This window comes from Phycodurus eques, chromosome 12, assembly GCF_024500275.1.
Source record: "Phycodurus eques isolate BA_2022a chromosome 12, UOR_Pequ_1.1, whole genome shotgun sequence".
Classification (NCBI taxonomy): domain Eukaryota; kingdom Metazoa; phylum Chordata; class Actinopteri; order Syngnathiformes; family Syngnathidae; genus Phycodurus; species Phycodurus eques.
This window is the reverse complement of record NC_084536.1, coordinates 13,427,914-13,455,707: the sequence shown is the minus strand read 5'-3', so window position 1 is coordinate 13,455,707 and position 27,794 is coordinate 13,427,914. Positions and strand designations below refer to the sequence as shown.

Genomic DNA, 27,794 nt, shown 5'->3' with positions numbered 1-27,794 from the left:
ACGCACATGCACACAGGGTCTTTGATAGGGCAGGATTGTAAGACACACAAACACAAAGCGCCGAGAAGTGGCCGCTTCAGCCACATCAAAGAATCTCTGTGGAAAGAGAGAAAAAAATGGTAAAGAAGAAGCCATTTTGACCATTTTCAGCACTTGAGCAAATTGCAAATGTCAACGTCACGGCGACGACAATGTGGGAAATCCTAACAGCTGCTTTGGGCCTTTTGGATGCTCACCAGAGTACAATTTGTGACCACTAACTATTTTTATACACTAACGTTAGCTTAACAAAACTCTGCAGTATTAGTTTCCACTGCTTTCTTTTTGCCCATAGTCTCCTCTCTGATACAATTCTTACCATGACAAACAGCCGTATGTTGAGGAGGAAACGCACGAGACCTTTGAATACTCATCTTAGCTTTGGAGGCTGCCCTAATATGACTAAGAGTATGATATAACTAGTTTGATACGCCTCAGTCTCCACTTTACTGCACCTTTTGCCAACCTTTGTCTCCTCTCGGGTAAAGGTTTCTCCTCATTGGAACATTTACGGCTAGAAATGACAAATGTAAGCACAGACACACTAAAGTTATCTTACCCTATGGCTGTGCCTTAGCTCTGTTGTCCGCAGTTGCCTTTTGGATAAAGTTGCCACCTCATTATCACATTTGACGATGCACATCTACAAAAGACTATGATAAACACACAACCTAACGTTGGGTTGTCCAGTTACTGTGCCTTGGATCTTGACGTTTGTGTTTTTGTTTTAGTTTGCGCTATTTTGCTGCCCTCAGTCTCCTCTCGGATAAAGTTGCCACCTCATTGTAACTTTTGAGGATACACGGCTAGAAATTACAACTTTTTATTAAAAAAAATACAACTATAAACACACATGTTAATGATGGCTTAGCCTGTGGCTGTGCTTTAGCTCGAGACGTTCCATTTTATTTTTTTGCTCTCTATCTCTTCGAATAATGTTGCCACCTCGTTGTAACAGTTTAGGATAGATGACTCGAAATGCCAACTATAAACACACGTGCTAAAGATAGCTTAGCCTGTGGATGTCCTAGCTTGGGATGCTGCAGTATTATTATCCACTTTGCTCCAGCAGTCCTTAGTCTCCTGCTGGATTAAATTTCCCTCCTTACCAGAAGTAAATAAAGGATACCTTTGTTCCCCATTGTTGCTATTATAAAATTTCTCTTGCAGCATCTTTGCTTAGTATGATATGCCCAAATCTCCACATTGCTGCAGCGCGCTATAGTCTCTTCTGTGATTAAATTTGTCCGTTTACCGCGAAGTAATTACAGGAATCCATCGTCTCTTTTTGTTAACCTTATCTTACCCCCTTACTATGACTTTAGGTTTAGTATGTTACACCAAATTCACCCCTGTTTGGCAGCACTCCAGTTTCTTGCTGCCCTCATTTTCCTATTGGATAACATTTCCCAATCATTGTAACAGTTGAGGATACATGGCTAGAAATGACAATAATAAGCTTACTCTTTTGCTCAGAGTTGATTCCGGATACTGCAGTGGAGACTCCTGTCTCCATTTTGCGGCAGCGGTCCATTTTCTCCCTGTCCTTAGTTACCTCTCAAATAAAATTTAAATTTCCTTCTAACATGTGAGGATGTCCTTAAAAGAAAATAAACACTTTCCATCTGTCCTTGCTTTAGCTCTGGACACTGTGGTATTATACTCCAAAGTCTCCACTGTGCTGCAGCAGTCTTCTCTTTCATAAAAAAAAAGCACCTCCTTCCAAGATGTGAACACAGGAGACCCTCCATTGTTCATGTCTCATCCCAAACGATGTTCAATGCTGCGTGGCTTTCCAAGTTAACATCTTTAATGTGGAATTGTCAATCAGATTGCATCCTTTTAACAAATGATCTCACATTCTACTTTTTCAGGGTGAAATTGGAGAGTTGGTCCCTTATGTAGATTTCAGATTTAAGTCCCAGTTATCTGACATTGACGTCACTCCCACAATTCATTGCGCCCAGCCACTGAGAGAGGATGTCAAAGGAGCCAGCAAACCATAAACTTTAATTTGCAGGAGTGGGAGGATATTTCCCCGAAACATACGCACACATGCACCCGCATGCGCACCCACACACACTCACATCTGTCATTTAAACCAATCGACCAATTGCGTACTTCTTGAAATCTCCTCATATGTTATTGCATTTGTCATCAGTTTTAAATTTGTGTGCAGTACCCTTTGTTGCCACTATGAGGCGCTATGGGGTCACCTTTAATCTTCCAATCTTGTTTTGTTTAGTGGCTCCGTGGGGGGTTTCTCCACTAAACTTCATGAATGTAAAAGATCATATGGGACTTTAACTTCCAGATGGTGCGTTTAAAGACATCTGGACATTTCCCCCCTTTGCAGGTGCCTGAGCATGCCGAACTCTCCTGGATCCTCGGATGCCTGACCAGCATGCCGCGCCTCCGACACCTGCCACAGTGGAAGGTAGCTATGAAAACCATGCACGCAAGCAAACACACACACACACAGTCTATTCAAGTTTGCACTTGCTGCATGGCCATAAGACAATCAAAATTCTGTATACTGTAATGGGAGGAAGAGATAATTTTTTCCTGCTTTAGTTTTCATACCTGCCTAAACAGCGTGGCCAAAGCAAACGCCTTTAGAGCTCTGTGGCCAAGTTCCGTCTATTCAGGGTTTTGCACTTGCTGCACGGCAATAAGACTGCTCAATAGTGTAGTGTAATTGCAGGTGGATCTAATTTTTAGGTTTCCACATGTCTCATGTAGACACACATGCCTGAACAGCGCAGACAAGCTCGAAGCACTGTGCCCAAGTCTATTCGGGGTGGGTAAAAATAATGATTCGTCAATGCATTGCAGTTCTTTACCACGCTATTCAGTATCAATTTAGTAAATCCTCTGATTTGATGCACCTCCAGGCGCTTTGCGTGTGATTCACATTGTACAGGCGGAAGTCACACTCGACCAAGCGACAAGAAAATGGCGATTAAAGCAAGCAGGCGCAGAAGCAGCAGGGTAAAGCGAGCGACTTGTACTTTTAAATTTGACCGTTGTTTTGGATTCCTTTGTAAATCCGCAACACAGGAAATGAACAAAAGACATTTGAAGATAAACAATACCTACACAAAAACACGTCAGAAGTCACCGTCCTGAAGCTGTACACAGAATTACGACAGCGGTCTTAGCGTCGTTTAAATCGGCAGAAGGAGTGCCACATGCATGTGATGGTTAGACTTCCAGAGTGACTAACCGTACGTAACTATCACTTCTCATTTCATTTCTTACGTGTGGGAATTAGTTTAAAATGTTCTGCAGACTATAGTGCCCTGCATTGAAGCCACGCAGGGAGCAATTTCACAAACTTGTTGACAGACACACAATATAGCAAACTTGTTGACAGAGGCAATAAATCAATGGGGTTTGACGACCATCGAATTGTGAGGTTCTTAACAATGCCCAGTCCTAATTTATTCATGTTAACAGTGACCTTTGGGTTTGTTTACAACTTGGATGCAACATGGGTGAGCTGTCTGTGGAGAAGTTGCGTCTATTCAGGTTTGCTGCACGGCCTTAAGACCATGCTGTTGCTTATGGAACCCCCATTTTTCAACACAGAAGTGAAATGTTTATTTGTTGTATAAAGTAATAGTTGCGGGTTTTTTGTTTTGTTTTCCTCCCGCTGCATATCCGATTACCATCCGCTTCCCTGTCGTCGTTGTCTGTTTTATTGGTTTTTCCACCTGCCAGATTTGTCCTCTTAATAGCCGTCATTTCCCAGCCACCTGCAGCGTCAATCGGGCCCTGAGGAGGCACCGGAGCCAAAAAGGAAAAAGATAAAAACTCACCTTCTGTTTGCCCAAATTCCCCGAAAAAGACGAGTCAAAAAATGTTCTGGTCTTCAATCACCAAATGCATCGCGTCCATCTTTTTTTGTGTGTGTCCAGATGAAGAGCAAGCAGAAGAAGGAAGGCAGTGTGGGTCTGTACACGTATCCTGTCCTCCAGGCAGCGGATATTCTCCTCTACAAGTGAGAATTCTGACATCTCACACATTGTCCTGTCATTGTAACAATCGTGCCGTGCATTCATCTGTGCAGTGGCAATATGCGCAAGCAAAAACTTTTTATTTTTCTTAAATCCCATTCATCTGCTAGATGTGGTGGGTCACTGATGAAGTATATGCCACTTTTTCTTTTTCATTTTTATTTTTATTTTTTTTAAATCTATGGCCAAAGATCTTTTTAATTTACTTGTTTATAATATATAGAATATGGCCAGTGATCCCTATGTTCTTTTTCTTGTTGTTGTAGTTGTTTTTAGAAAGCAAAGTGAAAGACATTTTATTATTATTATTAACTATGACCTGGGATTATTTTTGTTTTGCATTTTAATGATGTATGTTCCAGGTATCACTTTTTTTTTTTTTTTTTTTTTTTATGAAGTTGGGCCAGGATCCCTCTTTTTTTAATTTATTTATTTTTTTATCCACCTCAATATTATATAGAAACCAGAATTTTATTTCAAAAAGTAAATTGTAGTCTTGCATTAAATTATATGCTCTTAAACAAATACATTTCATAACTATTTTTTTTTCTGCTTAACCACGTTTGCTAAAGTACAGATGATTGTGTACAGTTGTTCACGTGGTCTCCAATGTTTGGATTGGTCTCAGGTCCACTCACATCCCCGTCGGCGAGGACCAGGTCCTGCATCTGGAGCTGGCCCAGGACCTGGCTCGTATCTTCAACAAGCGCTACGGGGACCACGTCTTCCCTGAACCCCGTGCCTTGCTCAGTAAGAACTTGTTAATAGATGCCAGCCCCTTCTGTAGTTAAGCCAATAAGCCTCCATTTAGAAATTCTGATTATAATGATGGATGGGACTATTTTTAAATGCTTACTTAAAAAGCCTTGCAATTAAACACATAGATGACACACACACTGAGAATGCGGTTGTTTATTCCCAAGCATCGTAAAAGTACAAAATGGTGTCAGCAGTGTTGATGAAAGAAGCTGCACCAATAGGGTGATAATTGACTGCGGAGGGGGACGGGACATCTGATTGATTGGCGGATGGCAGCGGCGACGGTCTCATCTGTCCATTCACCATCCTGTCTTTTGTTTTTGTTTTGGGGAGGGCAGTCAAATAGTCACGAAAGACGAGGTTTGGTTTTGCTAGGTTACCAAAGGAATATCCTAGGCCATGTTTTTCAGCTGTACAGCCCCTTCAACACAGCTAGTGTAGCCCCAGATTTGTGTCCCACCTTATCAGTTTACAAGTTTTCAACCAGTTTGAGGGATAAATGTACAGTGGGTACGGAAAGTATTCAGACCCCCTTACATTTTTCATTCTTTGTTATATTACAGCCATTTGCTAAAATCATCTAATTTTTTTCCTCATTAATGTACACACAGCACCCTATATTGACAGAAAAAAATGAAAGTGTTGAATTTTTTACAGATTTATTAAAAAGAAAAACTGAAATATCACACAGCCATAAGTATTCAGACCCTTTGCTGTGACACTCATATATTTAACTCTGGTGCTGTCCATTTCTTCTGATCATCCTTGAGATGGTTCGACACCTTCATTGGAGTCCAGCTGTGTTTGATTTATACGGATTGGACTTGATTAGGAAAGCCACAGACCTGTCTATATAAGACCTTACCGTTCACAGTGCATGTCAGAGCAAAAGAGAATCATGAAGTCAAAGGAACTGCCTGAAGAGCTTTGAGACAGAATTGTGGCAAAGCACAGATCTGGCCAAGTTTACAAAAAAATTCTGCTGCACTTAAGGTTCCTTAGAGCACAGTGGCCTCCATAATTATTAAATGGAAGATGTTTGGGATGACCAGAACCCTTCCTAGAGCTGGCCGTCCGGCCAAACTGAGCAATCGGAGGAGAAGAGCCTTGGTGAGAGTGGTAAAGAAGAACCCAAAGATCACTGTGGCTGAGCTCCAGTCGGGAGATGGGAGAAAGTTCTAGAAAGTTAACCATTACTGCAGCCCTCCAGCCCTCCACCAGTCGGGGCTTTATGGCAGAGTGGCCCGACGGAAGCCTCTCCTCAGTGCAAGACACATGAAAGCCCGCATGGAGTTGGCTAAAAAAACACCTGAAGGACTCCAAGATGGTGAGAAATAAGATTCTCTGGTCTGATGAACCCAAGATGGAACTGTTTGACCTTAATTCTAAGCGTGGAGAAAACCAGGCACTGCTCATCACTGCATGGTGGTGGCAGCATCATGTTGTGGTGGTGTTTTACAGCTGCAGGGGCAGGATAACTGGTTGCAATCGAAGGAAAGATGAATGTGGCCAAGTACAGGGATATCAGGGACAGGAATATCCTGGACGAAAACCTTCTCCAGAGTGCTCAGGACCTCAGACTGGGCCGAAGGTTCACCTTCCAACAAGACAATGACCCTATACCAGGGGTGGTCAAACTACGGCCCGCAGGCCACATCCGGCCCGTTGATCATTTCAATTCGGCCCGCCAAAGATTGGTACAGAATCGCCCAGATCATATCAAAATCATGACTCCATTCATTTGACCTTGTCCTGTAATGTCCAGTGGTTCCACCAGGTAGTGCAGTAGGTACAGTGATACATTGACTTGACTTTGGCTGTTCTGTTTTTACTCTGCTACTGCTAGGCACTGCTGCCTAACAGCCAAATCCCCCCCACCCAAAACCCACCGTCCCCCAGAGATGGGTGTACGTAATGCATTAAAAGACACATGGGGATGAGTGTATGTGATGCATTAAAATCGAGGGGGGCGGGCAGGGCGCCCGGACCGAGAAACAGCACTGATGTGCTGAAACCCGGTCCGGCACCCGCACCTTCCCGAGCCCATACCAGTCCCCCAGGAACCCCTGAATATGTATGTGTGACCAGATGTGACTAGTGAGAAAAATATATACAGTGAGTGGTATGAGTGTGTACTACGTGAGTGATTAAGAGGCATGGCTCCTGCAGGTCCGGCTCATCAGGCAGGACAACCACAGATGAAGACGGCCGCCCCCGTGTGTGGGAGGTGGACCCCCCCCCCCCAACCAGGCAGGAACGAAAACCCCACAGCCCGCAGGGGACCCCCCACGAGAAGAGGAAGAGGCGACTGCAGCGGGAAGCAAGGAACGAAGAGAAGAAGAGGAAGCAAGCCCAAGGAGCGATAGGGGGCCCCCACCGCCCTCACCAGTAGCCAGAGTGGGGGACCCAGGCGGGCGTCAACTGGCACCGCCCCAGCACTCACGGAACATGGGCGAGTCACCATCACACCATCAATGCTCTCCGGGAGGTCAATCCAGTGGTTCCCCCCAAAATAGAATGATGATAAAACAACAACAACCTCGACAACAAAGAATACAGAAGTCAAAAGTTTACTTTTACACTTACAAAATAGTCTTGTTATTGTCAGATGGTACGCTACTTAGGCAAAGGAATCAATAATCTAGATTTAGCATGTTGAGGAAGGGTGACCAGCTATCTACATATATATGTACCGGTAATTGATTTTTTTCATTCCGCTGATATTTTTTCTAACGCAATATTCTATGAGATTTAGTCAGTAATTGATGTTAATAGTTTGTTAGTTTTTCCAGTTTAATAGAATATTTTTCTTTGGAGTAGCTAACGCGACAAGTAATGATTGTGAATACTTATTAGGGAGGTCGATTGTGCTTAAGTTGCCAATCTTGGGGAAAGTGGAATCCTGCAGTTCAAAATATAAGAGAGTTTCTGTGTAACGGAAGACCAAAAGCATTGAATAGGTGTGCATTCCCATATAGCGTGAAAATAGCATTGCATGCATATATTAGATGGAGATAAACCCAATTTATGCATAGTGTACTGAGTAAAATGTGTTCTGTGGAGCACTTTATATTGTACAAGATGTAAATTTGTGTCATTCTAAGCGTATTGTTACATATCTGTATCCAGTAGTTATGGTCAACTGACATGGAAAGGTCTTCTTCCCATTTAGTGATTGGTAAGTGCATTGATTTAGTGCATTTGATTAATTTCTAAACTTTTGAGAGATTTTTTTTTTCCCTTTGCGGAAGAAGCTTCACTATTTGCTTGACAAACTGGAGTGTTCTTTTTTTTTTTTTTTTTTTTTTTTTTTTTTTTAAATTGCTGGTTTTAATTTATTGTGTTGAAGAAAGTTGCTGCCTGTTATTTGGAATTCTTGGAACAGTTCATCAAGTGTCCTAAAACCATTATCGTTAAATAGTTGTAAGTGGTCAATTCCATGTTGGTCCCATGTGCTAAAATGAAGGGGTATATTCTTAATTTTGAAATCTGGATTATGACAGATTGGGGAGAGCATACTGGGAGCTAATTGAGATTTTAAACCTTTCCACCCGGCCGTTAAAGGGGCCCTATGCGTCGGTCACGTGATGCAATACGGGCGCTGTCGCCCGCACGAGCGTGGGAGTATAAAGAGGCCTTTATGGCTCTGTGATATTTATCTTTTTTAATAACTCTGCAAAAATTCCAACAATTCTGTTTTTTTCTGTCAATATGGGGTGATGTGTGTACATTAATGAGGGAAAAACATTTACTTCAATGATTTTAGCAAATGGCTGCAATGTAACAGAGTGAAAAATTTAAGGGGGTCTGAATACTTTCCGTACCCCCTATATATTTAACATACGTGACTGCCTTTTGCTATCCTTTTCCAGAGAGTTTTCTACTGCGCTCCCCCTTCAGCAGAACTAGCACACCCCCAAATTTTTGTCCAACCTATCAGTTTACAAGTTTTCAGTCGGTTTTGGGCGTTAGTGTGTCTTTGTTAGTGTTATTTTACAAGAACAATTTTCTGTTGCGCACCCCCTTCAACAAATCTTGCGTACCCCCTACTTTGTGCCCCAACTATCAGTTTTCATGTTTTCTGTCTGTTTCAGGCTGTAAATGCATCATTGTTTTACCAGACTGTCTTCTCGCTAGTTGTTCCCCGAGATTCTCTGCTGTCGCACCCTCTTCAACAGAGCTACTGCAGCCCCAATTGTTTGTCTGACCTATTAGTTTCCATGTTTTCCTTCAGTTTGAGGTGTGAATATGTACAGTGGACCCCCCACATATTCGCGGTTCAGCACCTACGGCTATACCTATTCTGAGATTTTTATTTAAATCTTTTAAACATTTTTTGTTGTTGTTTTTGTTTCGGGGAACCAACACCCGTTTCTCGTGGACCATGCTTATTGGCATGTCCCTGCTTATTCAAGAATTTTGGAAGGTTCAAAATTTTAAATGTTTTAAAAGTAGTTTTTTTCGCCCCGATGCAATTGTAATGGGAGTCAATTATTCACGGATTTCCACTATTCGTGGTTGGGCCCGGCCGACCAATTATTGCCCATTTTCACTCCATTTTGACTGTAAATGTGTCATTATTTTTCCCTGACTGCCATTCTGCTTGCCTTTCTCCAACTTTTTATGCTCATCGCCTTCTTTTTTGTCTCACACCTATTATTATTTTCTCACATTCAGTTTTAACTGTAAATGTGCCACAATGACATCTGATCACCATTACATTTTTAGTCTCGCGCAACCTTTACTCACATTCTCCATCTGATTTCCTCTGCAGGCTCCACCCGAAAGGTCAAATCCCTCCGCGACCCCTCATCCAAAATGTCCAAATCGGACCCTCTGACCATGGCGACCATTTACATCACAGACACCCCGGAAGAAATCACTCTGAAAATCCGCCGCGCCGTCACCGACTTTACCTCGGAGGTGACGTACCACCCGGAGACGAGGCCTGGAGTGTCCAACTTGGTTAGCATCCACGCTGCCGCCGCCGCCATCAATGTCGACGAGGCTGTGTCGCAAGCCCGAGGTTTGGACACTGCGGCGTACAAGAATCTGGTCGCCGAAGTGGTCGTCCAGAGGCTGGCGCCCATTCGGGACAAGGTTGTGCGGCTCAGGGCGGAGCGCCCCCACCTGGAGGCTGTGCTGGACGAAGGGCGACACAAAGCCAGGCAGCTGGCCACCATCACGCTACAGGAAATCAGAAAATTGGTTGGATTCTGTTGACGGGCGGATTTGGAACTGCCACTGCCCGATTGATCCAATTTTTTGGGATGACATCATGGTTAACGTCTTGCCTCCAAAAAGTTTGTTTGTTTTGTTTTGTTATGAGTTGTTTTTATTTTGACCGAATCATGATAAGAAATACTGCTAACAATATATAACTATATATATATATATATTTTTTTTTTTTTTTTTTTTTTTTTTTTTTTTTTTTACTTCGGATTGTAGGCAGGGCAGATTTGGAACTGGGCCTGATTGGTCCGTTTATTGATGATATGATAGATGAGTTCCTGTCCCCGAAACTTTTTATTTTTCTAGGCCTACTCCACAAAGAATTCTTTTCACTACATGAAGTCACACTTGTCGGGTGATAGGTAGACTTGGAATTGACACCACTGATTGGTCAATTTGTGTGGATGACATCACACTTCCTCCCTCAAACGTTTTATTTTTCTATTTTTTGAGAACTGGATCATGGTTGGAAACAATATATAAAAATTCAACACGATCATTTACATTTTTTGTGTAATCACAACATAATTACTTTTTCGCTACATGAAGCTAACCAACTGGTCAGATTCTGTTCACAGGCCGAATTGGAATGGATACAACCTGATTGGTCTGTGTTTTGTAATGACGTCATAGTTCCTGTCTCTGAAACTTTTTTTTTTTTTTTTTTTTTTTTTAAATTTGGAATGGATCATGATTACAAGAAATAAATATTTAAACATTAAGCATTCTGATTTTCTTTTTTCAAATGTACAACTTTTTTTCACACAAAAGAATTTAGACGACCAGTTAGATTTTGTGAATGGCATGCTTGAAATTTACACCACCTGATTGGTCCCTTTATTTTATGACATAACAGTTTATGGACTCATTTCCTACCTCCATTTTAAGACACAACTTTGTTTTTGTCATATTTGTAATTAATTAATCATGTCTTAAATAATTATCATTACAAGACATAAATGCATATCCGAATGTTTGCCCTCCTCCTCCCTTAGATTAAACCATTTTACGATACACAACTGCTATTTTTTGTATTTTATATTTTTTCCAAGTTTAAAAAACAAAAAACAGCTATGACAAACAAATTCATATGTTAATAGTCTGTATCATACAAAGCACTAAATTTATACGTTCATTTTAATTAAAAAAAAATGCTAAAGGTTAAGCAGGGACCAGTATGTTGATAGCCAAATTTTCTGTTCTTTAAAACAAATTTTAGTTGCAGAATAACAATACAAATATTTTTTTTTATGTGTATTTTCAATCTGATAGATAATACACTTTAAAAGTAAATAATGATTTACCTCTCCATTATTATCCTCAGGGTTTCAATTGTATACTAACCTTAAATATATACACAATGATTAGATGTATACATATACAACATGAGCCCCACCTCCCCAAATTAAAAAACAATATTTTCACGTGCACGTTTCCTTTAATTTTTCTTCGTCTTGCCCCCTTTTGTTGTTCTCGTCGGCTTCTTACACACATTTGTTAAACCCCCACCCATCCCAAAAAAACCACTGAAAAATATATGAATGAGCGTAAAATAAAACAACAACACTAAAATGACTGGATTTTTATTTTTATTTTGGTCTGTAATTAAATAAAAATGTGCAAACGTGTTTTATGCACACTTATAAAAACGTCAAGTTGCCATAAAACTAAACAATTATTACAACTCGCTGCGTTTAAACTGCAAAACAGTCACTAAAGACAACGAGGCATTTTTTTTAAATAACTGTTTGACGAATAGGCACCGTAATGGTCAAAACCGGATGTTTCCTGTTCATTTAAGTGAACATAATCGTTACTTTTGCACAAAATCACATCGCTGACTCGCTTTTTATGCAGGCATGATGCGTGTGTGTTTGCGTGTGTGTGCGCGCCCGCGTGTGCTTGCCTCTTACAGGCGCGGCCGTGTTTTACAGCTCTTGTTTTTTTGCACGCTTCAGTTATCGCAGGGGTCACTCGGGGTCAAAAAGGTTCGACTAATTGAATATTAAACACAGCACCTTCCACGCATGCGCAGTGTGTCCTGCAGTTGAAGTCTTTCTTGGAAATGAAAGAAGGAAACTGGTGCTGTTAATTAAAAATAAAAACAGAACGTTAAAAAAAAAAAAAAAACATAAATAAGCAACAACCATTCAGTAATGCCTATATTATAGTTTCATTTTTTAAATAGAGTAATGGCACATTTTGAACAGGATTAAAATCAGGGCTTCCACTATTTTTATGTATTATCTTTTGTCGGGGAAAATAATATAATTGCCATAATTAGACTATGTATCGCTTGTATTGAAATGCAAAGTAAAGTATTTCATACATTACAACATAATACAATAAATAAAGTGGATGGAATAATATTAGCAGCCACGTAGAGGGTAGTTACGCATTTTATTTTTAAATTATACCCCCTATTCATATTTTCGAACAATACACCTTATTAAACTCCACATTCGCAATGTAATATGAATTTTGATATACAAATCTTTCTTTGTGTGTGTGCATGCGCGGGGGTGTGGGAGGGGCTTTTTTCTCTCTTCTTTTTTTTTTTGGTGGTGTTTTGCAGATCCATGTGCACGGATCCGCAAAAGAGGCAACGAGATTTTTGCACGTGCTCGGTAAGTACTGCAAATATGTACGAATTTTACAGCCCTCAAAAGAACATTTGCTCGGGCCTCGATCGTATTGATTTTGTGTCATAATATGCAATTATTGCTCGTTTTTCCTCCTTATGTATTTTCAGTGGGTAAAACATAAACGCAAAGCACATTATTACTCTGTTATTATTATTATTATTATTATTATTAGGCGTAGTCAATGTATTATTTATCATATTATTAAATTACCAAAGCATCCATACATTGCTATTCCTCTTACACAATTGTACTTTTCACTGTCACTAATGCGGTTGATGTGAATACAACAAATCATCGGCGTTGTATGACATAATTTATATTGCTGATGTCTACATTATTAATTATTAGTAAGATTTTTTTAAAGCATCGTCTTATTTTAGATAGTCTCCTGCACTGGAAAAAGAAGTAGCTACCAAGTTTGATAATTTCGTCAGTTGCACATGAATAAAATAATTCACAATTTTCCCCTCTTCTCCTCAAAAAACAATCAAATACTATTTAGTTTGCTTAACATTTTTAATCATGTGCACCCGGTGTACATGTTCAAATTGAGTCAATTCAAATGACCTCTTGTCAGTGTATTTAACAAACTGCTGATTTGATGTTAATTTGTATTAGGGGATACCTAAACGCGTGTAATCACCTTTATTAATAACAATAAGCAGAACTCGTAATAATGAATAATAGTATTTCGATTTTCCTTATGATTAATCCAACGTTACAACTAATGGTGCTTTCCCTGATCGAGTCGTTATAATTGACAATTAGTGGGTAAGATACATATAAATGCATAATGAAATAAACTTACAATAATTGTGTCATATTTAATAACAATAGATATATTATAATGAGTTTAGTTTTTTAGGCTCACCTGCGCGTCGGCGTCCTCTTTGACCTCCGATCAGGTGGTTTCCTTTTCGCAGTTGATGGACATTTTAATAAGATAAATAATAATAATAATCTAGATTTCAAATTAATCCATCACATTGACTGATTGACAAGCAGGTATTTTTTGTATTTTGCTGCGTGTATGTGCGTGTGTGTGTGTGTGTGTGTGTGTGTGATTGACAGCCGTTGCGAAATGATCCATTTTGGCTGCAGGGCCATTTGGTCCTGTCATGCCATTGGTGGAAAAAGTTTGCCTGGCACCTCGTTCTCGCTGCCGATTGGACGCCAGAAATAGCCCCGCCCTTCGCTTGAAAAAAAAAAGCAAGACTCCAGACGTGAGTATCAATCAGAGGCGGCTCGCCCCAACACAGAGACGACCATGGCGGCCCGGGGAAGCTCCACACAGCGCTCCTTCTGCTTCTTCTTTTTCTTCTTCTAAGTGGTGGATTACTTTTTTGGGCTCTTTTTGATTTTAAACCTCTAGCCGCGGTGTGGAGCGACTGGACGCTACTCCCCACTCCCGACATGAGTGAGAGGAGGCGTTCGGCCGCCGCTCTGAGCTCGCGAGCCCACGCGTTCTCCGTGGAAGCCCTCATCGGCTCCGGCAAGAAGAGGAAGCTCCGGGCCGCCGCCGCTGCCGCCGCCGCCGCCGCCGCCGCTGCTGCTGCCACCGGCGGTGGCTGGGACCACCAAAAAGACGACGACGACCTCCACTTGGCCGCCGTGGTGGACACCGACGACCCGGCGCACTGCCTCCACATGGATCCGGGTCAGTGCGCATGCTCACAACACAAACTATTTATTTATTTTATTTTTTCAAAGACCACCCGCGTATTTAATCGGCCATTTTAGCGGAGACTAATTTCTGGACCGGGACGTGAACGCAGCGCTGAACTCGCACGCTCAAATTCACGTCCGAAATCACATAAAAACAAACAAAAATGTATGACGGTTTTTTAAAAGTAATTAAGGCAGACCATGTTGTCAATACATTATCATTATCATGATAATGATATATCTATAGCATTAAAATTAAGATAATAAATACTATTTACATTATAAGTATTAGTCATTGACATGTAGTTTTTACTCTTTATTGTTTTTTTTTTGTAAATTAAGGTATAAAATGTTCATTTAACTGAAAAAAGTACTTAATTTGATCATGTACATCGTTTGCACATAATTGAAACGTTTAACTGACGCAATTGTCCCGTCTTCTCCTCGAAAATGAATAATATATGTTAGTTTAACACATTTTAATCATGTGCAACCGATGGATATGTTCGAATTAAGTTCAAAATAGTTTTTCTGTTTGTTTGTGTTTTTTTTAATTTATTTTTTTAAAGTAAAGATATACGTTAAATCATTCAAACCTAATATTTAAATAATGATTTCAGGGTTACCGAAAAAAATCTTCAGGGTTAACCGGTACGTGAAGACGTCACGGATCGCGCGTGCATGAGCCACGAAGTGTTCTTAAGTTTGGCGGCAGGGCCACGGTAGCGCGCACCTCCAAAACCATAAAAGACGTTAGCACTGCACGATTTTCCCCAATAGTTATATATTATCTAATACACATTATAGTATTATCTAATACGATATGAATTAATTTCCGCCATACTGTCTATAGAACCTTGAGTGGCACCACGTACAATAATCTTTATTATTAATATTATTGAATATGTGCAATACATCATTAAAATACTCGTCCAAGTCCTTATTTAAAATACGTTTAAAGGAGACTTATTGGTAATTCAAATGTAGACTTTTAATCCAATAAATTCAATCATAAAGTCTTGAACATTATGTGATTTACAACAACAACAAAAAAAAACTATGTAAAAAGGTAAACACGTTTTTCAAAAAAAATCTGCAAAATGTTAATTTTATTTTACAAAAAATAACAAAAAAACAAAGTTAAGGGGAAACATAATATTCAGTAAATAAAATAATAATAACATGAAATGGAAATGGAAAATAAATCCACAAAGGTTTTAGGAGTATACTTCATGACAAGAACAAATCACATGAAATAAATTTTTAAAATAGTGTACAATTTTTGTGCAAGTCGTATAGTAAAATATATTTTTTAAATTAAGTGACAAATGTAAAAAAAAAAAATCACAGTACATTATTATTATTATTATTATTATTATTGGTGGTAGTATAGCCGTACTGTATTACCGTTATTACGTAGAAATATTAAACTATCAATTCATCAACTACATTTTTATATATTTACAACAATAAACCGATATAAAGGGGAAACACATTGAATTCTTTAAAATACATCTTCAATATAGCGTTCAGTGTAAAACTGTTGATTCAAATTAATGTTGAAATGTGGTTTTGAAATCACGTGACTCAAACTACACGTTGCCCTGAACTGGAAGTTTTGCGTTGCGCAAATACGAATTTTCCCCCAGCTGCTCTCATCGGGGTGCCGACCTGCGTGCAGGCGGCCACAAGAGCCTCTTCGCCGGCCTCCTCTCCCAACTAACTCGGCCTTACTTTGTACACCTCCGCAGAGGACAAAAAGCAACAAAAACACTCTAGGCCGAATCACCATCGCCATCAAATCCGTTATCCCACTAAATCCTCGTTTCACCTTGAAATCGCAATATTTTGACACAAATAACTTAAACCCCCAAAATGACGCATTCAAAAAAGAACATATCGAAGAAAATCCAATAAACAATGGGCAAAACACTATTGTGCCACAACAACGTCATATTTTTGCATTAGATAAAAAAAAAAAACTTCCATTTTTAAAGTAGAAAGAATACTGTTCAACAAAAAAGCGACCAAAGTTGCCACAAAAATGCTATATTCTGCACACACACAAACAAGTTAATTTTCAAAGAGCGTACAAAGATAAGTTAATTGAAACAAAACAGTGTGTCACTTTCAACACAACAAATGTTTCCCAAGAAAATAGTGTATTTTGCTACAAAAACACTTTTTTTTGGTACCAGATTTTACAGCCCTATTCTTGAACAAGGTCAAAAGAAATGCCCCAAAACATGTTCCACCACAAAACCGCTAGAATTTCCAAAATACAATTACCACAAAAACTATATTGGACCATGACAACGCTTAATTTTTAAATTTAATTGTATTATTTTCTTAAACTGTGACTCCAAAGCACTTTGGGTTAGTTTGGGAAACGTTCACGCAACACCAACAACATTTCGTCACGAATTCCTACAAAATGCTACAAAAACCCGAGTCAAGAAAAAGGCGTGTGTGATGGGGAAAACGGGCAATAAAAATCAGACCCATTTTGAGACCCCCGAACCCTCAATTTGGGCCCCCCCCCCCCCAACTAATGAGGTCTGGTGTGTGTGTTGACAGCTCCCGTTTGGCCTCCGCTTTTTTCCTCCTCTGAGGACTTCCTGTCAAATTTTCTCTGTTTTACTATCCATCCATCCATTCTCAATACCGCTTATCGTGTTCGGCTTCGAGCAAAAGGCGGACTACACCCTACGTCCATTTTACTAACTAGACAAAATATTCGAGACTGCTAAACTATGACACTGGCATAATACATTGTAAATAACAGTTATGATGTATACAGGACAATACGATTGATAAACGTATTGTTCAAAGTGTCATTCAAATAATAATGATTAATAACCAAAATGATGGTGTGTGTGTTGGGAGTCTCGTCAGGATTTAATAGAAAATCCTACATAAACAAATAATTCGGACCATTTAAAGCAAAGGGATTACAAAACAGTTAAAAGTGCAACACTCACGAGGCAAAATGTGTCAAAGCCACACGTACTATATGGATGTCAAGATAAACACGAGTTTGCCAAGAAAATATCATGCGTCATTTGCTACGAAACGGCAATAAATATGCCTCAAATGTTATATTTCCTGAACAAAACACATAGCCACACTTACATGACACGGTATTTTGCAACAAAATGTGTTTTAAAATGTATTTTTCCACAGAATTTCAATATTTTGTATTTAGCATTCACCGTAAAACCCCTATTTTCCCAAGTAAAACTCAACAAATGCTATACATGGCTCATTTTACGAACAAAATGCAATGTCTGAACCCAAAACTGCAATAAAGAGAGACCTGGAATTGCAGGTTTAATGTATTCTGTGATCACGCTTGTATCTCAAATGATCTTTCTCCACTGAAATGAATGAAAGTGCCATTAATCCATTCCAGCCTCCCCCAAAACGCCAACAATTTAAAAAAAAAATGTTTTTAAAAACTAAAATAACAGTCTATAGTCTTGTACTTTATAGAAACATACAAGAATAACGAGTAAATAAAGAGCTAAACCATTTGTGCATCATGATGGCCAACAAGGGGCAGTACAATGCATGCAGACATACTACATCACAGAAGTAGACTGTTCACCTAAGCTGCAGTAATATGAGTCATTCTTCACGGAGGATAAAGAATATGCCATATTACACTGGGGAAGAATTTGAAGACAAAAAAAATCTGTTGAGTTAGATTTTTATGTGGATTAAAACTAACATTGGCATGCTGATTCCAAAATTGCAGTCAGTTTTTTTTCCGAGCACATCAAGTTTTTTTCTCCACAGCTTACCCTCCAGATAAGCAAAATTCCACTTATTAGCTGTAGTAAGACTTGCCAGCTGATTACGATTGGACTCCTCTCCAGCTACGTGGCAACTTGTTTGAGCAGTCGCAATTGAGAGTGTGCGGTGAGAGGTGTGCACAGCTCCCAGTAGGTCAGTACTATCACTATCTGCAAACAGAAAGCTAGCGTAGGAGGAATTAGGAGGATTTGCGCCATATCCTTTGTAAAACATAATAGTGTTAAGTTAACATTGCAGTCATGCCTGTTTCTTTCATATTTCATTGTATGTTTTATAAAGCAAGCACATATCTGTTAAGTACGGTATATTTCATATTTTTAAAGAAAATGGGGATGTATAGTTGAAAGATTTGATGTGATAGAGAAAACCTGAGATCAATTTTGGATTCCGCACCCAAAATTGAGTTAAAAAAACCTGTCAGACCGAGCTCAACAAAAATTGCGTTCCCCAGCGTTCTCTATTTGCATGAGTTGCTCCTGCTTGTGTTCCAATACAAGTTGTTTTAACGGTTTATAATGAATTGATGCTAGTTTTGTCAGCCCATCTGTAGCGTTCATATCCTGAGTTAGCATTAAGCTAGCAGACTTTTGTAAGGTGTGTGGTTTGGTTGAATACACATGTAATTCTCTTTGTTTTATGTTTAGTTTGAAAGTAAACTTCAGATGGGTGTGCCCATAAACCGCTTGAAGCTGCTTTCTTGAGCTATTGTTGTGAAGTTTGGTGCCTCCATCAAGTGCTCATAAATCAAATGTTGGCTCGCAACTCAAGACAAAAAAAAAATCAGTGAATGACAGCTCGTATCTCAAAACGTGTACATTGGGTTATTGCTGAAGTGCACAACAAAAACAATTTTTTTCCACAAACAATAGATTTTGACGCCAAATCAGTAGTTTATATTTTCTGATGAGAATGCTCCATTTTATTTTCCAAATAAATCCCACGATTGTGCTACTGAAGACTTTTTCTCCGGTCTTTATTTTGCCATGACAACTCCATGTTTGCTCCCAAAATGCTAATTTAGTCACAAATATATTGATTGTATATGTAAAAATGCAACAATAAGCCTCGAACAACAAGAATTTGTGGTATTTATCCCCAGAAAGTCTGTCATTTGCCATGGAAACTGAACCTTTACACACTAAAAGAAGTACTATGTACTAATTATGCCACAAAAATGCTCCTTTTTCTTCCTCAAGAAAATGCAATATCTGGCTACCAAATGGTTTATTTAGCTGCAAAAATGTTTTTTTTTTTTCTTTTTTTCTGAAGGGAATGATCCAATCCATATAATACTATTTACAGGACGTTTTTGCAGCCAGTGCTACTAAATTGTCATTGAGTTGTGACGATTATGATGATTTGTCCCCGGTGTATGAAAACAAATATATAAAAATGTATAGACATCGTAAATATGGATGTCAATAAATATGGCATCTGCAAGCCATGTGTAAAAATGTAAGTGAAGCAATTTGTTCCAAACATCTGTCTTAGGGCAACATGATTACGTCATCAAGTCCCATTTGTTGCTACTGAGTTCATATTTGCCATTTTATTATTTTGGGAATAAATATTTTATTTTAGTAATATGTTTAATTATTTCTATTGTAAAAATACAAACCATGGCACATACAAAATCTATACCTCTTATGACAATGTATTAAATTATATTTATATTTAGTAAATGTAGTAGATTTTGATAATGAATATATACAGTACATATTGAAGTTACTTTTATGAAGTAAATTTGTTGGGGGTTGACCCTCCATAATTGTAGATTTTCCACCCTATTTTACCAAATGTTTTTTCTCATAGGAAAATAGTCAATAAATTGTCATAAATTACATGAGGTATAATAATACAGTCATCATCAACCATTATAACATGAAAACAATGTAATAACGCACAAAAATGTATGATAAACACATGCACTCTGAATATTTCAATTTGAATGTTGCTTTTCTCACATTTGTATGAACATGAAAATCTGAACTATTTTGGGTGTCACACAAATTTCACAATTGTAACTCTTTCACCCTAAATGACCGAATGTTTGGTTTTACTAAAACACACAATATAATTTCAGCTAAAGTTAATTAATAAATGCGTTCATTTTGTAAATTATGAATCTACCTCATTTTAAATGTTTATTTTTGCATAATTAAAAAAAATAGATGTTCTTTTTAAAAAAAAAATAATTAATCCGTGCAAGGTACTGAAAAGCTTGTAAATGGACGTTCGCGGACATTCTTTTTTTGTTTAATGATGGGAAAGTTAGTGTTCGCGATTTTCCACGCATCACCGTCACAGTGGGACTCCAACAATTTCCACACGCGTTCTCCTCCTCCCCCTTCTTCCAATAAATCCCGAAATAAAAACGGCCAACTTCTTCCCTCCTCGTCGTCCAGACTCAGAGGCGAGTCCCGGCTCCGACTGCTCCGACCTGGCGGAGCGGACGTCGTGCTCGTTCGGCTCGCCTGCCTGCGAGCTGCCGGCTGTTGCGTCGGTGGGGGCGGGCGGCCCCTGCGAGGCCTCCTCGGCCTCGGCCTCGGCCTCGGCCTCCGCCTGCTCGTCCATGGAGGAGATCCACGTGGAGCTGCAGTGCGCGGACCTATGGAAGCGATTCCACGACATCGGAACCGAGATGATCATCACCAAGGCCGGCAGGTACACACACACACAAACCAAAGACAACCAATAGCCACAGCAGCTCATTTCCCAGGAAGAGGCGAACAAAACAAGGCTCTTTACCTGCCATGTAATGATAAAAACAATAATATACGTACAGTACATACATTATGACATTTACAACTACAATGTTAGATATATATCATTTTAACTTATTTTTCTCGTAGTTAAAATGTGGTTTATTGCACTAAATTTTATGTTGAAAAGTCAAAATATTTTTATTACTATAAATGTTCCATACCACCTATCGTCAGTAGGGTCGCGGGCGTCCTTGGGCCCATCCCAGCTGACTCTGGGCGAGAGGCTGGGTACACCCTGAACTGGTCACCAGCCAATCGCAGGGCACATATAAACAAACAACTATACGGGCAATTTAGAGTCTCCAATTAACCTCCCTTGCATATTTTGGGGATGTGGGAGGAAACCGGAGTACCCGGAGAAAACCCACCCAGGCACGGGGAAAACATGCAAACTCCACAAAGGTGGGGCCGGGATTTGAACCCGTCCTCAGAACTGTGAGGCAGATGTGCTAACCGGTCTCTCACCGTGCCGCCTGCACATATTCGTTTCCTATATTTATTTTGTGAAGTTACGGCTCGAAGTCTAGCTGTTAATTTTAGAGATTCTAATCTTATTTTTATATTTTCAACTGCATGAATTGGCAATTTGTGCATATGTAATTTTTCTTCTTTCAAGCGAGTGAATAAAATAAGAATTTTTTGCGCCTCTCTCTCCTTTTCAATATTATAACACAAATAAAAAATCAAGAAAGGGAGCGACTAAAATGTGCATTAGTGGAAAAATTAAGACTCGATAGATGGGTAGGACTGCTTCTACAAAAATAATAATGTTCACTTTTCATTGATTTCAATAATTTTAAAAGGTTATCATTCAAAAGTAGTCCTGTGTCAATCTGAGAGATGTTCCTAATATTCGGACCTTCCATCAATTGGACATTATTAGGTGTCCCTAATAAAGTGACCATCAAGTGCTTTATTGTAATGCTTTTTATTATTATTTTCACATTTTCTCTCTCGTGCGAGTTTTATCTTTCCTTAACTACCTTCCATTTGGTTTTACCTCATTAAATATATACGCCACCCCCCGTCGCTATCGTTTTATCTCCTAACCTTTTTTCCCCCCATGTCACGATAAGAACGGAAAGATCAGCACTTTTTAAACAAAAAAATCCCGAATCGAACGCCGTAAAACAGCGGTGCGTCGGAGTCCAGCTGCAATGACGTCAACAAGAAATATTAATGAACTCGTGAGGTCATTCCAACATTTATTGATCCCTCCGTGTCATCGCGTTTCTCACCATGTGCTGCACTTTGTTTTTGGGACTCCCCCCCACCCCCTTTTTGAATTAATTCAGAATTATAACACTGTTAATACATAACAGCACATGATGGCAATGCCCAGATGACGCCAACATAACTCTCCCAGTGCGTGGATGAAGTTGTTTGACGTCTTTTGATCTTCTGGCCACTCTGTGACATGATTTCAAGCTTCTTGCTGAAAAAAGATTAAAGACTTCTGATTGGTCGATAATGTTTGGTGTGAGAAAATGTGATAGCATGCCAGTATGCAAGGAATCGTAGGTTGTGTTCTTTGATCGCGCCACAATCCGATGCGGGATGGGACAGTTAATAAAAACAAGTCAAAGAATATTTTTGCTTTTGTTGTTCAATACTTAAACTTTTTGAACCCATAATGGGTCACGATTTTTGTATTTTCCGAGTTGACAATTGTTGTGGTACTTGAAAAATCGTATGGTGGATTCTTTGATTGCGTCGCAATCTGTTGAGGGACCACGCAGTTATGAAGCACAATAAAAAGATGAAAGAATGATTTTGTTTTTCTTTCAAAATGAAAATCATTACAACTGTTAACCCTCGTTTTCTTTTTCACACATGATGCAAACCATAATCCGTCGCGATTGTAGTACTTTTTTGGGTTGCCAATTGTTGTTGGCTATTTTATTGTTTCCGAGATGCTGCAGAAAAATGATCAAAGACTTTGGAAAGATTGATAATGTTTGGACTGAGAAAACGGAATGGCACACTAGTAGCCTACTTCATCCATCTCTTCCGGGGGGGGATCCCGAGACGTTCCCAGGCCAGCCGAAGGATGTAATCTCTCCAGCGTGTCCTGGGTCGTCCCCGGGGTCTCCTCCCGGTGGGACGTGCCCGGAACACCTCACGAGGGAGGCGTCCGGGAGGCATCCGAATCAGATGCCCCAGCCACCTCATCTGGCTCCTCTCGATGTGAAGGAGCAGCGGCTCTACTCTGAGATCTTCCCGGATGACCGAGCTTCTCACTCTAATTGTGCACTTATTAAGCAAAATGAAAACAAATCAGGGAATGATTTTATTTTTGTTGTTCAATACTTTACAAAAGTTAACCCTTATTTTCTTTTTCACGCATGCTGGAAAATTTGGATTGGTGAATAATATTTGGACTGGAAAAACATAATAAGACGCTAATAGCTCACCAATCACACATTGTCTTCTTTGATCATGCCAGAATCCTATAATAATTGTTTTCCTTTTTTACACTTGATGCAAAGCCATAATCGGTTGCAGTTATTTTTTAATTTATTTTTGCTCACTGATTGTTGAGAGTAAATTACTGTTTGCTATTTTATTGCAAAAGAATGTGAGAAAAAGGAGAACAACAATGCTACTTAAAAATGATGTTGCTGCAAAAATAGCAAAGACTATGGAATAGTTATTTGGCCTGAGAAAAATAAATAGCACGCCGTCAATGGACAAATCCACATTTTCGTCACAATCACGAGTGATCGTTCAGTTATTAAATGCAATAATAAAAATAAGACAATGACTTGTTTTCTTTTATTACTCTCAACACATGCAAACCCACAATTGGTTGCAGTTTATTTTTTATTTTTTGGGCTCACCGATTGTAAAAAGCTGTTGGCTATTTTATTGTTGCCGAGATAAAATGCCAAAGGAAGTGAGAAAATGAATGACGACAATGCTACTTATACCAGGAATGCTGCGGAAAATAGCTCAAAGAATTTAGAATGATGAATAATATATGGACCGGAAAAACTTAAAAGCATGCTTGCATCCGATGAATCACACATTGCGTTCTTTTATCACTTCGGAATCCGATGATGGTTAAGCGGTTATCATTTTCTCACTCCTTGCTCTTTTTTTTGGTGATATCAGGAGGATGTTTCCCGCGATGCGAGTCAAGATCGCAGGCCTGGACCCTCACCAGCAGTACTACATTGCCATGGACATCGTGCCCGTGGACAACAAGAGATATCGGTGAGCGACAACATTCAATAGCCTATGCAGTAATTTCAAAAACTGGGAAGTTGAAATCGGGAGTTTGTCGGGATACATTTTTTTTACCCTAACTTGAGCATATAAAAAAAATTGAGGCTATAAAGAGGTGCGAAAAGACAAATTAGTTTTTTAAAAAAGCCTAAAAACCCTATACTTGAGATGACATCTTTTGTGTGCCATTGTGAGTAAAAAAACTTTTATCCATCCATCCATTTTCTGTACTGCTTATCCTCACTAAGGTCACGGGCATGCTAGAGCCTATCCCAGGTATCTTCGGGCGAGAGGCGGGGTACACCCTGAACTGGTCGCCAGCCAATCGCAGGGCACATATAAACAAACGACCATTTGCACTCACATTCACACCTACGGGCAATTTGGAGTCTTCAATTAACCTACCATGCGTGCTTTTTTGTTTTTTTGGGGGAGGGGGGAGGAAACCGGAGTTCACGGAGAAAACCCACGCAGGTACGGGGAGAACATGCAAACTCCACACAGGCGGGCCCGTATTTGAACCCCGGTCCTCAGAACTGTGAGGCAGATGTGCTAACCAATCGCCCACCGTTCCGCCAAAACTTTTATAACTTCTTCAAAATTAAAGCTATACAGTAGATAACATTTTTAGCCTACATTGGAAAAAAAGTACTATTACAACGATGCAAAATTTGAAAGTCATCGGAATTAACTATGCCCTGTGTTCTGCGCACATAAAAAAATCAGAACTCTGTCATGATGATGAATACGATGACTATGAATACATTGGTTCCCACAGTGAGATAGAACTCTATTTACTGTTTTTCGGTTGTTGTTGTTTTTTAAATATCACCATTTAGCACAAGGAAGCTGGTTTGGGACAACATCTGTTTGTTGCGGTAAAAATTTACCCAAAAAAAAAATCCAGAAAAAGATTAATTGTTGTTTATGAAATTGTTTCATCTACAAAACTACAAAAAGAACATTTTGTTTGTCAAGATGAAGTCAAAGAACCTTATTCTCACAAGATTGTGAGGTTTCCAGAGAAAATATAACATCATTCTAGCGACACAACTTCATTCCTAAAAGAAAAAGTTTCCTTCACATACTATTTCCGTAAATTACTATTTTTGTTGTCGGATTTTTTTGATAAAAAGTAATTTCATGGGGGAAAGCAGTAATTTTTTTTCACAGACTAAATTTGCAATATTATGAAAATAAAGTCGTATTTTCTGAAAGAAAAAACAATCCCACGAGAAAAAAGTCATATTTCGTATGGAGTAGTAGTAAAAGTAGTACTATTAACATTCAACACGAATGAAGCTACAAAAAGAATGTTTTATTTTTCATGATGAAAAAAATACAACACTTTCGTAATACAAATCGATACTTTAAAAAAAGCAACTTCCTTCACATAAAATTACCCCTATTTTCGTAATGTTACGACTCGAGGGAAATTTTTTTATTTAGCATGTAGTATTTAACATTTTTTATGCTAAGGAAGCTACAAAAATGACATCAAAAACTTCTCTCGCAAGATTGATTTTCACAAAAAATTACGACACCATTCTCCCACTAGAACTCCATTCTTAAACATTACTTTTTATTGAATGATTCCTATTTTCGTAATAGTACTACTTTTTGGTCTGATTTTTCAATAGAAAGTGGTTGAGAATAAGTTGAACTTTTTTTTTGAAAGGAAAAAAGCAACCACACAAGGATTTTTGTGTTGTAGTATATGTATTTTAACACTTTTTATGCTAAGGAAGCTTAAAAAAGAACGGGCTATGCTTAGTTTTTAAAGACTATGTCAAAGTGTACTTTTGTAAACATTGTAGTACATCATATTCACGAGCTAAGCGCTACCTCCAGCCAAGCGAGTCCTGGAGATTAATCTCCACGTTACGCCAATTCTTAAAGGTTTTGCCTCCCGGGCTATTTGCTGGCTTTCTCCCATCATTTGCGTGGCCCAGAGAGCTGGCTGCGTGATTGATCGCTTTGGGAACTCGACTAGACGGACGCCTTTTGGCTCGCCGCCGTCGCGGGCCCTGAAGTCGAAGCCAGAGCTGAGCGCCGGAATTGCAATATATTCATCATATCCAGGCGGTCCAGCTAGCGAAGCCAGAGTTCCCGCCAGCCGAGACAACCAACTCCACAAGGACCAAAAACAGCCCCCGAGCCAGTTGGCGTCGTGGCGCAATGGAAAAAAAAAATGAAGCCAAGCAGGTCACAGCTCATAACATTAAAGTCATCTGATGCATACTACGTGCTTTAATCTTTGGGCAATGCCGTGACATCATCATATTGCCTTTTTGATCTAAATGAAGTGATATAAACCCAAAAATATCTTTTTTGGGGGGGGTCATTTGATACCATTTACTGCCGTTGACCCTTGTTAGGTCTGCCAAATGTCAAGAAACGTGGCCAAACACGACTGAAGTGGACCATCGCAAAAAAAAAAAAAAAAAAAAAAAAAGGGATGCAGTTGGAGACTCTTTGCCACACACCAGGCAATTGAGCGTCGCAAATCTACCAACGCACTGCAATGGAAACATTGTGACACTGTATCGGGTTTTGAGGCTCCACAGAAAATATTACGTGAATGAAAACTAGTTGACTAACCCCACACATTGCACAACAGTTCTGTGGAGTTCAGTACATTACTTACAGTAATGAAAATCTGTGCAATGTGATTGGTTGCTTAAATTCTTCTTTTGCGATATGATTGTTTTTCCAACCATGATCTCACCTTTAATTTTCTTGCAGGGATCAAAGAAAATGTAATTATTAGTTTGGTTTGAGAAAAGTAATAGCACACTTTCACGCAATAGATGGCACATTTTATTGTTTGGGTGGGTGTTTCAATCCGTTAAGTGATCTTGCTGTTATTACATGCAATAAGAACGAGTCAAATAATGAGATAGTTTTTGACTCTTGATACTTTACTGCGGTTAGAGATAAGAATTGCTATTTAATGTTTGCACTAAGAAAAAATCCAGCAGTTTTACACAACAAATAGCATATTTTGCTCTTTGATTACATTTGAATTGTGCGAAGAATCGCGATATAAACAAGTCGAAGTTTAAAAATTTTACATCACATTGCTTTAATCCTGTTGGTACTATACGGAGTGCAGTGTAAACGTGGCACTGACAAATATCCCATTGAGACTCAGTCATAGTTTTTAATTTAAAGAGCGTAAAAAAATTATTCTAGACAAGTCAGCATCTTTCCGAGAAACCTCATTGTTGTTTTTCTTGCGTTTTAATGCCAACAATTAAAAGAGTTGACAGTCATGAAACTCTTTGGAGCAGTCGTTGACGTCCCTAATATGTGTAATCTGGTGGAGAATATATAGCGTGTTTGGTATTTCGGGGAACACCCGCATAGGCTAGCTGTGTGATGGTGTGCGTGTTTTTTATTTGTTTTTTTTCCTCCTTTCAATTTCATTTTATTTACCTTTGCCAAAGAAGCCTACATCGAAAACGTTCACAAACTGAGTAGATTTACGACTTTTTAACGACTTTTAACTGTGAGAAAATACACAAGGGCGTCAACGGAAGTGACTAAAATAAACACGTAAATTGTGTATGTACACCCTCTTGTGGTTAAACTGGTTATAACAGGCTAAAGTAGCAACATGTCAC

General features: G+C 39.1%; 2 protein-coding genes across 2 annotated transcripts in view; both read left to right on the top strand.

Annotated features, from left to right (window-relative positions):
- Positions 1–10,183, top strand: part of wars2 (tryptophanyl tRNA synthetase 2, mitochondrial) — a 37,666-nt gene extending 27,483 nt beyond the window's left edge. Inside the window, exons 3-6 of the mRNA XM_061692276.1 lie at positions 2,396–2,476; positions 3,960–4,042; positions 4,687–4,808; positions 9,592–10,183. Of these exons, the coding sequence (XP_061548260.1) occupies positions 2,396–2,476; positions 3,960–4,042; positions 4,687–4,808; positions 9,592–10,040 (735 nt within the window). The 3' untranslated portion in view covers positions 10,041–10,183. The remainder of the gene's footprint in view (positions 1–2,395; positions 2,477–3,959; positions 4,043–4,686; positions 4,809–9,591) is intronic.
- Positions 10,184–13,946: 3,763 nt separating this feature from the next.
- The window catches only part of tbx15 (T-box transcription factor 15), a 33,769-nt gene continuing 19,921 nt past the window's right edge, over positions 13,947–27,794 (top strand). Inside the window, exons 1-3 of the mRNA XM_061691904.1 lie at positions 13,947–14,351; positions 20,581–20,839; positions 24,055–24,156. Of these exons, the coding sequence (XP_061547888.1) occupies positions 14,108–14,351; positions 20,581–20,839; positions 24,055–24,156 (605 nt within the window). The 5' untranslated portion in view covers positions 13,947–14,107. The remainder of the gene's footprint in view (positions 14,352–20,580; positions 20,840–24,054; positions 24,157–27,794) is intronic.